Below are 12,431 nucleotides of genomic sequence, written 5' to 3'. Positions count from 1 at the left end.
TTCAGTTCTTTTAAAGATTTAACATTCTGTTCAGCCCTACTAAAGAATATCTAATTAGATATTCATCAGAAGGACTGATGTAAATAATAATTTAACCACTAAAATTATTTTAAATTGATGTCATTTATTTACCATTAAATATAAAAATATAATATCATTTATTGTTAATTTCAATATATTATTATTTTTAAAAACATGTGCAATATGGCATAAAATAGTATTCTTGCCAAAATTATTCTATTGCTTGAGAGATGTAGTTAAAATTTAAAAAACTAACTTTCTTTCTGGAAATATGCTTCCAAAATATTTTATCGTTTTATCAGCGTCTTTATTAATGGCATTGTTTCAGCACTGCTGTTAATGACACTGTTTTGGGTTATTTGGTGAAATCCTTTAATGTTTAATCAAAAAATATGTTTGAATTGTTTTGTATGCTCCCTTAATATATTGTTTATAATATTAAAATATAATGTCTTTATGAATATTATAATTTTCATAAGCAGTAAGTTCATGGTTTTTGTGCTATATGTAAATTTAATGTAATTGTCTTGTCTCTACATTTGACGTACTATTATTGATTATGTTGCAGTATGTAACATTTGTGTGTCCTTTAAATACAAGTTTTTTAAATCACTTGTATGAGCATCCCTTTAGGCAATGTAATTTATAGTTATTGCATTTAATTTATAAACTCCTGAGTTGTGTTTATCATCGGGTAGATCTTATGTATCTTTTTCTACTTTCCAACTTAAAAATAAACTTTTTTAAAAAAAAGACTATTTTGTTGTATGTGTTTTGTGTTCTGAGTATAATGTAGGTTTGATTAATTGATTTTCTATCACTAGATATGTATTTTATATTGTTTTGTACTTTACCTAAAAGACAGTTTAAAGTGTATGTACATAACATAATGATGTCTGGCAGATCTAGCATAGGCTAATGCCTAAGAATTAGAAATATTTTGTTTACATTATAATTATTAGACATAATTCCTGAAGAATGATGCTACTTTGTTCAATTAGTTATAGGTGTTTTAAAATTTGTTTGTTAATCTTTTTAGAATTACTAAGATAGTAAAAAAAAGGATTTCTGTCAATAATTCCACGGAGAACAGTTTATTTTGATGTTACTGGAAATCCAATTAAAAAACTATCATGGCATAAAATTATACATAGAAAAATATACATAATTTAAGTGAAAGACTCCTTATTCTAGTGAAAGACACTTAATTTTTTTCAGAAACACCAGTTGCTGCATAACAGAGTTTCTAGTTATTATTCTACAAACAAAGGGTATGAAGATTACATTGAAAAAATTAAGATCTAGTACAGAACTTCAGGATTTACAATAAATCAAAAAGGATGCAAGATGATCGATGTAGTTCTGCAATTATGTCATTATTTATATTTGCTTGAAATTAATTTTCAGAATTAAATCTACACCATTGTAAAAACAAAAGAAACAAAATTATGTGTGTTAGTTGCCATAATTAAGATTATAGGCAATCTGATGAGAGCTGTTAACTGCTCCCAGAAATGGCATAGTCATTCTTAAGAATTAGCCTTAAGATCCTATGCCAGCCTTAGTAAGTTGTCTTCAATGAGTGAAATATACTGTTGAAAATCACCATGTTAAGTTAATCAAAATGTAGGTGACTTTATCAGGATTCAAACCCAGGACCTCTGATAAAGTCACCTACATTTTGATTAACTTAACATGGTGATTTTCAACAGTATATTTCACTCATTGAAGACAACTTCCTAAGTTAAGTTAATCAAAATGTAGGTGACTTTATGCCTACAAGCAGCATAACACAACTACCAAGGACTGGGACAAATTTTAATTATGGCAACAAACTACAAAAAAATAAATAAATAAATATTAGAATAAAGAAAAAAGGTGTTCAGTGAGAAGGAAGTGATAAAAAAGAAGAATCAGTAATCAATATGCTCTAGCTTAATAAATTTATTTTTTTTATATGATTTATAACTACTACATATATTATTGATAGCTTAAATATATTGCAAAACAAAGACTGAACTTTTAAAAATAGCAAAATCATGTTAAGAAGTGTTAGCTTAAAAATACATTAATATATTTAGTTTTTATAATTTATATACTCTTGTGTACTATAACTTGGAAGAAATAATTAATAAAACATAAATTTATTTTGAATACAAAACTAATTATTTACTTTCAGATTTTGAAGTATTATAAATTTAATTTTAAAATTTATCAAGTACATTATTATTTATAACATTAAATGGCATTGTAACCTTCAATAAATGATCTTCTTTCATAGCATTGTGAATAGCTAAGTATGCATTATCATTACCTGACCAGCATCTGGAAAAACAAGACAAATTTCTTAGAATAAAAAATGAATAGCAATGATGAACTTTGTATAACTCTTTTATCTCTTGTTAATCTATGAATCTTTTTATCTGAGGTCTGTAAAGTAATGAGATTAGATTTTTTTGGTATCCAAAGTGGCAAAACTGAAAGTTACTAGTAAACATATGGTTATATGAACAGCTGATTTATATTAGGTATTAATAGTTTTAATCTATTATTGCCATGTGAGACATAAAAAAAATTTTCGTTTAGTTTTTGTTGTACATTACAAAAATGAGTGATATTAATTATGAGCAACGTTTTGTAATCAAGTTTTGTGTTAAACTCAGTGAGAATTCTACTGAAACTTTTTCAAAATTGAGAAGGGCAAATGGAGGTGATGTTCTGTCATGAGCCCAAGTTTTTTAAAATGTTTAATGCATTTTCAGATGGCCGGAAATCAGTTGTGGACAATCCACACTCTGGAAGACTGTTAATGTTAAAAAGTAAGAACAATGTTGAGCAAATCAAGAGACTTGATATGGTACGACCAGTGATTAACTGTCAGAATTATTGCAGAACAATTGAATTTGAACCATTACACAGCCCATCAAATTTTGACAAATGAATTGGACATAGAAAAAGTTTGTGGAAAATTGGTTCCAAAAAATCTCACTATTGAACAGAAAAACCAACTGGGTGGAAGTATGCCGCGATCTTCTAGAGCAAATTGAAACTGATCCTGATTTTCTAAAAAATGTTATTACTGTTGATGAATTTTGGATATTTGAGTACAACCCAGAAACAAAACCCCAGAGCAAGGAATGGACACTTCAAACTCACCACATCCCAAAAAAGCAAAAACGAGCAAATCAAAAATCAAAACCGTGCTAATTTGTTTCTTTGATAGTAATGGCATTGTCCATAAGGAATTTTTGCCTACAGGACAGTAAATCAATATATCTACTGAGTAATTGTTGAAAGATTGCAGAAAAGAGTTGCCCGTGTGAGATCAGCCATCAAAGTCAACTGGATACTGCATCATGACAATGCACTTTGTCACACCTAACTCTCAGTTACTGAATTTTTGGCAAAGAAAAACATTCCTGTCGTTCCTCAACCCTTATTCACCTGATTTGAGTGTCTGCGACTTTTTCCTGTTCCCGACATTAAAAAAAACCTCAAAGGACACCATTTTGGAACAGTAGAAAACATTAAAAAAATGTAACCAACTATTCGTTACTGGATATTCCAGTTTCTAAGTTCCAACACTGCTATGAAAAATGGGAAAACCATTTGAAGCGTTGCATGGTTTCCCAAGGGAAATATTTCTAAGGTGATAGAACCCATGTACTGTAAATAAAAAGTATTTTTGGAACCAGTCTCATTAGTTTATTTATAGACCTCGTATAATCAAGATAAAATTAGTAAAATAACACATAAATGGGTAATATTTCTTTAAATTGAGACGTTAATTTTTCTTTACTTTTATTATTTATTATTTTTTTTTTTACTCTGGCATTCTGTAAACATATATAAGATAAATAGATGTAACATATAAAATAACTGTACCTTTTCAGGGTTAACACTAGGATGGTATGGAATCATTAAATCTATTGTCTGAAATGATATGTGAACAATACATGTCTGTATTGTTCACATATAATTTAATATTAAGTTCAGCTTAATATTTACATCATTCCTTCGTAAATGTACACCTCTTTTTTAACAGTTTTAAATATAATAAATAAAGCTTATTACTCATATATATTTACTGTGTAAGGTTTAATATGTAGATGTGTGGAAGTATTTGTTCTGAATATAATAATGTGAAGCATTATGATTAAGAATACCTTGGGTTAACAAAGTATAGCAACCTTTTAATAACTTATCAACAGTCAAATGTAGAAAAATGAAATTCAGCAGATGGTCCTACCATAAAATAATCTATTTTTCTTTAATAGACACCACTACACCGCAAACAACTCAAAACTTTTAAATGAAAAGGCTAGTGTTGTGGTACATTTAAAGGACACTAACATATAAAAATGTTAACATAAAAAAATTCTTAACAACCTGAACCTTTAATCACACCCAAAATAGTGAGTGATCTTGAAAAATAGATTGTTTTGGGTTAGGAGCATCTGCTAATTTTTTTTTTTAAGTTTTTCATTGTTGAGTAATTAATTATTTAAGTACTATAGACCATGTCACAACCAGTAGATTATGGAAAGAGTACTCTGCATTTAATATTTTTGAGTTGTACTTAAGTGCTTGGGGTGTGATAGTCTCATACCAAAAAATAAATTGATTCAAGACTGGGGGATCTGCTAAATTTCATTTTTACTTTATTATCACTACATGTATATAGTGTAAAAACTATAGTATCTATGTAGTGTAAAAAATATTTGTTCTGTAAAAAGTAACAGCTGTAAAAGTAAACTTCTGTAAAAAGGAAAACTGAATAAATATTGCAATAATTTTGACATTAAATTTTTTTATTTTAATAAATATTATATTGTTTGTTTAAATGGCAAGGTGAAAATAAGCTTCCACTTAACGTTTAAAAAAATAGTTTAATATTTTAAATAACAATAGTAGTAGACGAGTACACGTTTAAATTTAAAAAATACAAATATCATTTGAGAACTACGTTTAAGTAAAAACATTCGTTTGTATGTAGAATCGTTTATGGTGTTAGCACTACATACTCTCTTAGCCGCCTGGAGCAGGTCGACTAAATCACCATCGGCAGAGACAATCCCCCACCACAACACTTCAACACAAACCACTAACATATATATTTTTAAGTATATTAATGAAAGCTCTTTATGAAGGTTGTGTATGTATATATATATATATATATATATATATATACATACACACCCTTTGAGTGTTAATAGAGTATGGAAACCACTTATTCAGCTATCGTTATCATTTCAGTCTTGATATAATCTGAGGTGTAACTGTAGAAAAATGCTTGGAAAAAGATATGCAGTTACTAGATATGACAAAAGATGACTTCAAACACTGAACAAACTTTTGGGCACTGGGCAAACCTTTTTGCCCACCACCTGCATTGAGAATCAAAAATTTTCTAGCGCCCCCAAACTTTTTAAATGTACCATCTGTTAAAAACATAGTATATCCTATTTCTGAGTTTAAATACTTACATTTTAGTCTGAAATATCAGGAAAACATAATTTTTGCTTTTTAAATATCCATCACTTTCCTAGACTGCCTGAATGTCCTCAATTTTCTGTGGGCCTTCTACCACCCCCTCTGAAAGACTCCAGCGCCCACAAAGGAGCGTTATCGTTCACTTTGAGAAAAAATGCTCTAGATGAACATTTAACTATACTGGCCAAATTCAGTGAATCAGATGTTTGTGAAGTGTCACTTCTACATACTTAATAAGCTTGTTCTACGTACAAGAATAAGCAGCTGAAGATGATGGAGATATTTGTGAAGAAATATCACTCCACCGATCTCCATGGCAGAGTGGTAGCATCTCAGCCTTTTACACAGAGATCCCAAGTTCGAATTCTGGTCAGTATGGCATTTTTCATATGCTACAACATGCATTATGTATGTCCATTTACAAGCTTCTGTGGTAATTTAATCATCAGACAAACAAACAATTCTACTGGTAAGAAGAAATAAAAGAAAACCAAACTTAACAGTGTGACAGAAAGCTGAATTATGATGGTAACAGAATACATAGACACAGTATTTGGTAGAAAAGTTAATATAAATGGAAGTATGGGGTAATGATGAATAGAGGTTAATATCGGACACAGTGATTTATGTTATTTTGTGGAGTACTGAACAATATGGATGTTGCTACAACCTGGAAGATGTATTAAACATAGAATGTTTATTATTTTTTAAAGATAGTTTACATCATGGTGGTTTTTTATATCTAATGTGTTTTTTAACACATGTAATCAAATACTGTTATCCTACTGGATAACGTGTTTGAAGAGGCCATCTTCAATTTCTCAATGTTGTAATTGTGAATATAAATCTTTTAATCTGATCGTGATTTATTGAAAGTTTCTATCACCATAAACTTACTTACTAAAGTACATATACTTATATGCTAATAAATTATTTTGTAATTTTTACTATTTTTACATAAAAACTGACTGTTGAGAATTAGGCAGACTAATCATCTTTATTGTTATGTTCTAATTTTTTTTTTTTTTACCTTGAGTTGTGGAAAATGTCCCACAGAAATAAACTTCTGTAAAAAGTAAAAACTGAATAAATATTGCAATAATTATGACATTTTATATTTTCTGTTTTAATAAATAATTTTTTATCTTAATAAATAATATATATTTTTAAGTATATTAATGAAAGCTATTTACAATATACAATTTTTAATTGGCATATTAAGAAGATTCAAACTATTTAGTATGAATGATTTTTTAGAACCAGCATAAACTTTTTAACACGTATTTCAAAATACTTTTTTGAGACTTTGACTCATTCATCAATGATTTTAAATTTCTAAGAACACTAATTATAGCCAGGCATAGTTTCAGAGCTTCTTCCTTTATTTGCATATCCTGAAGTCAATATCCAGAAAAGCAAAAATAAATTACAGCTCCATCAATACCATCTTAAAAATAGCAGCCATTTAGAAGGAAAAGCTCTGTGAACTGCATCACAAGAATTTGATATAACTTACATCTATTTCATGATCGTTTGAAAAAAGTCGACTGTGAAAGCATTAAAATAAGTCTGAATTCTGTTTTTTCCATTAAGCAAAAAAAGAGAAATAAGTGAAATCTCTACATTACTTTATGGGCTAAGTATTACTGATCTCTGACATTTAGCTTTCAATTTTGTTGATAAACTTGAAAAAAAAAATTTTTTTTTATTAAAAAGTACTGAACTAATAAATATAAACAGAGTTAATACTTCAATAAAAAAAGGTTAATAAGTTTTATAAGCATGTAGATGAAGTTTACGGCATATTTCACTTAGTTCGAAACAGAGACTAAAATTTGTACATTAGTATGAAAATTTTTCTGAGCTTTAACCCTCCATCAAGCGAATCTGACAGAAAACAGTGTACCATTTTGCTTTGTAGTTTCTTACTGTGAGAAATCGACAGCTTCCCCCTCCCAATACCTTCCTAACCTCCCTTCCTTTAAATGTTAGTCCAGTCTTAGACCTCGAGTTGTGTGCATGTGTCTTTCAGTGAAGGTTTTATATCTACTAGATACATTGTATCCATTCGTGTTACAGTTTTTATCTCATCTTAAATATCATGCTTTTTAAATATATAGTAAATAAAACAAATTTTTATGTTGTAAATTGTAAATATATATGTTACAAGTAGACATTTTAATCTTTTTGTTATCTAAAGCATTGTTTTTGTTTAATGTGTGTTAAATAGCCGATTACTTTTTATAATGTTACTTTTTTCATATCTATAATGGATTTAGACCATTTGAATGCTACTAATGTCCACCATGCAGAGATCATTCAACACTTACTGCAGGAAGATGATGGAATCTCTGATGAAAGTTTGGACGAATCTTCAGATAATGAAAATGAAGATGTCATTGAAGAGCAGGAAAATGATTCAGACATGTGTCAGGATGATACTAATGAAATTGAAAATAACAATGACCCTTATTATCTGGGAAAAGTTAAAATTACTAAATAGAAGGGAATGAGGCCTACTCAGAACGTGCAAACCAGACCACAAAATCTAATTAGGCACTTACCTGGTGTCATCGTAGAAATTAAAAATACAAAGTCACCTTTTGAGTCTTCGAATTTCTCAATAACTAATGAAATATTAGAAGAGATTTTGCAATGTACAAATCAGTATTTTGATGTTATAAAACAAACTTCGCTCATAAAAAAGAAGCAAAAAATGTTACTTTAGCTGAACTAAAAGCATTTATTGGATTTCTTTATTGAGCAGGAACACTATGGAGTAATTAAGAAAGTCTAGAAGAATTATGGGGTAGTGATGGAGATGGTGTTGAAATTTTTCATTAACAATGAATTTGAAACGATTTAAATTTATCATTAGATGCATTAGGTTTGATGATAAATCCATATATGAAATACGAGTTCAGTGGAATTGGTTAGCAACAGTTATAAAAATATTCAATCTATTTGTTACCAGTTGTCAGAAATGCTACTCGCTTGATGAAAATGTGACCATAAATGAAAAACTTGAGAGCCTTCGAGGAAAATTTACTGGTTAATAAAACATTCCATCAAAAACCAGCTAAATATGGAGTTTAAAATACATGCCTTAGTAAATGCAAAACTCTACTACACATATAACATGGAAATATATTCAGGGAACATGCCAGATGGGCCTTATTGTGTCAGTAATAAACCAGCTGATATAAGGTTAGTGAAACCAATACACAAAAGTGGCCAAAATATAACAGCAGATAATTGGTTTTTTAACAAAAAACTTGTGGAAAAACTCAAGAAAGAAAATTTTTCTTTTATTGGAACTTTACAAAAAATTTAAAACAAATTCCTGTTGAATTCAAAAATTGTAAAATTAGATCACTAAACTCAAGTATGTTTGATTTTTATAAGGATTCAACAATTGTGTCTTATGTTCCTAAAAAAGGAAAACGTGTGTTAATTATTTCACGCCTACACTTTGACAATTGATGAAAATACTGTCAAGCAGTATAAACCTCACATGGTAACATTTTATAATGCTACTAAATCGAGTGTAGATGTAGTTGAAAAGACGTGTTCCACACATAATGTTGCAAGAAACACTCATCATTGATCAGTGGTAGTTTTTTATGCCATGCTAAATGTAGCTGGTATAAATGCTCAAATAATAAGTGGAAATCAAATAGAGATGATTTCACAAAGAATATTTTTTAAAAAACTTTCACAAGAATTAATTTCTGAGCAATTGAAAATCAGAATTTGTAAGACAATAGGAATTCCTAGACCTCTTCAGCAAAGTTTACAGAAAATTCATCTACCAACAACACCTGTAGATCATGAAGAACCAGCTGGACCATCTACAGCAAACAAAAGGAAACACTGTACATCATGTGCAGTTCATTACAAAAAGATTCATCTGACTAAATACACCTTTTGTTTTTGTTTTTTTTTCCTGTTAAACCTCCAGGACCACCATTAGGTATTGCTTCAGAGTATGCAATGAACAATTTGTAGCGTGTGTGAAAATGCCATGACTGACCAGGATTCGAACCCAGGACCTCGGGATGAAAGGTCAAGATGTTACCACTTGCGCCACGGAGGCCAGGACTAAAATATACCTGCGTAAACTCTAACAACTATTTTTGTTTAGAACATGCAATAATAATGATATGTAAAAAGTGCAGTTCAAAACAAAAAATGTCTCAATCAATTAGCGATTCAGAAGATGATTAAAACAACCTTTATTGGTTTTAAGAAATTATATAATTTAGATTTAGTATTTCTAAAATGTTTTATTTTGTATTCTGTACCCATAAAATATAATTAAAGTACTTTTTAAAATAAAGAGCAACAAAAAAATTATATATATTTTAATATTATATATCTTTATATAAATATATTTATATAATAAAAAAATTTTTTAATATACAAATATCATATTTAGACATTACAGGAATTAAGTATCTCTCTGATACAATTATTGTACAATTACAATTATTGTATCTCTCAGAGTGGGTGCATTTGTTTTTGTTTGTGGTTCTGTGAACCACAGAATGAAGAGAAGTTGATCTATGGTGCAATAAAGTTAACTTACTCTGTAACTAATAACCATTTTTCCCAGAATTGTATTTTGCAAAACTATCTTTTACAATAAATACATAATTTTATATGTATAAGTTTTTACATAATATTTTTTTTTCTTTTTAAATCATTACTTTGTTCTTGAAAATTATGATAGTACTAGAAAATAATGTCACTTTTACTATTTATGAGGGAGTTATCTCTAAAGTAAAGACCGTTTCATTATAAAAAAATTTATTCTGAAAACCTTATAAATATTTTTTATTTCTCTTAAATTACATCTCTATATAATCGCTATATGAAATAAGATATTTACTGTAGCGATACACCAGCTTCAATATGCCCTAGTTGTATTCCCCTGCCAGTACATTTAGTCACAGATTGACTGCATTTTTAAGTTAATCGTCACCTCCAGATTGCTTACAACTCAAAATTTTTTTCTATTTCCCAAACAAATGGTAATCAGAAAGAGCTGAGTCCGGACTCTATAGTGGGTGATTATAAATTTCCCATCCAAATGTTCTCAGTAAATCACGTATCGGACCTGCAACTAATGGACGTGCATTATCGTGCAGCAGGACGACGCCGTCGGTCAGCCGCCCATATCACCGATCTTGAATGGCGCACCGTAACTTATGTATAGTTTCGCAGTAGGCTTCTGCATTCATAATCGTTCCACGTGGCATGAAATCAATCAGCAGTATGCCAAACCGATCCCAAAAGACTGTGGTCATCAGTTTGCGTCCAAATGGCTGTAGCTTGACCTTTGTCGGTCTGGTTGGTGATTGAGGATGACGCCATTCATTTAACTGCCGTTTCCTCTCTGGCATGTAATGCAAAATCCATGTTTCATTACCAGTAACAATTGAATTAAGAAACTCATCACCTTTTTCTGTGTAGCGCATCAAAATTTCCAAAGCAGATCCCATTCAGATTTTTTTGTGACGTTCCGTTCACACGTGCAGCATCCGACGTGCACAAACCTTCCCGACGGCTAAATGGTCATGAAAAATGCAATCGATAACAGCTCTTGAAATATCAGGAAAAAGAAGGGCCAGGTCGGAAATCGTTGAGCGACGACTGTTCTGATTTCATCATCGACGCGTTTCAACATGTCCTCGGTGATTATCGCGGGCTTCCCCGAACGTTCTTCATCATGCACATTAATTCCGTTATTTCTAAACTTTTCACACCATTTTCGGACGTTTCTTTCATTCATTACATTATCACTGTACACAGCAACAAACTACCTATGAATTTCATTCCGCTTAACATTTTGATGGTTTAAAAAACGTATGACTCCACGTATTTCACAGTCGGCGGCAACATCAATTTTCCTATTCATTTCATAACATAACTCACACGTAATCAAAGATACTACAACGCGATAACTTGCAGACAACAATGCAGCGTGTACGTTATTAGCGTGGTCATGAATGACATAGGTTTGCCAACCTTAAGGAGAGAGATTTCCCAGCGGTCTTTATCTTAGAAATATCCCTCGAATTAGTGTTTTTCTGAAAACATACTAGCATGGAATTAGATGAAATGTGTTAAAAAATACATTGGATATTAAAAAAAACCAACTGTCTTTAAAAAATAATAAGATTGAATATGTTGGAATTTCACAATTTTTTTTCCTCTAAGAGCCAAAAACTGGTGGAAGTTAAAGAGAAAAACTATGATAAAAAGGAAATAAGCATTAAAAAACCAACCATTTTAAGTTCCAAAATTTTTTGTAGAATATTAAACAATATGTGATTAAACTTATAAATTGAGGTGAGAGAGGTTATATAATGTTTTATGACAAATAAAACTTACCATTAAAAATAAACTTATGTTTGAAAATAAAGACAAACATTATTAAGTTATGTAAAATATTACCTGCGTGCTATACCATTTGCTACATCCCAACCGAGTAGAAGTTTGGCACATTCTTCTGCTAACTGACTTCCATCCAAAACAAGCCCAAATCCACCATTTATTACTTCTCCCCTAAGAATTATAATAAAAATAACCATTTCATAAATTGTACAAATATAGCTTTTTTTTAACATAAAAATTAAAAAGTTAATTATGCAAAGTTATTTGGTATATCCTATCCTACACAAAATCATTTTTAATTGTTTTCACAATTTTTTTATATTTATCATATAAAAAATTCTAATAAAATAGAATTTATTTCTATAATTTCTATTAATAATATAATTAAAATTTAATACCTTTTATCTTTTATACAGATCCAGTAACTGCAATGCATTCATTCCTTCAAATGTGAATGTTCTTATTTCAATCTCAAGTAAGTCTTATTTACTTCTCCAACCACCGACTTAATTTATGAC

The 12,431-nt window shown here is 29.7% G+C and overlaps 1 protein-coding gene across 1 annotated transcript in view; it reads right to left on the bottom strand.

The window, feature by feature from the left end:
* Positions 1 to 2,049: 2,049 nt before the first annotated feature.
* Positions 2,050 to 12,431, bottom strand: part of LOC142321007 (urocanate hydratase-like) — a 59,621-nt gene continuing 49,239 nt past the window's right edge. Inside the window, exons 14-15 of the mRNA XM_075359001.1 lie at positions 11,974 to 12,084; positions 2,050 to 2,346 (exon numbers count right to left, since the gene is read on the bottom strand). Coding sequence (XP_075215116.1) covers positions 2,226 to 2,346; positions 11,974 to 12,084 — 232 coding nt within the window. The 3' untranslated portion in view covers positions 2,050 to 2,225. The remainder of the gene's footprint in view (positions 2,347 to 11,973; positions 12,085 to 12,431) is intronic.

The sequence above is a fragment of the Lycorma delicatula genome, chromosome 3, assembly GCF_047948215.1.
Source record: "Lycorma delicatula isolate Av1 chromosome 3, ASM4794821v1, whole genome shotgun sequence".
In the NCBI taxonomy this organism is placed as follows: Eukaryota; Metazoa; Arthropoda; class Insecta; order Hemiptera; family Fulgoridae; genus Lycorma; species Lycorma delicatula.
This window is presented reverse-complemented; position numbering and strand designations above follow the sequence as displayed.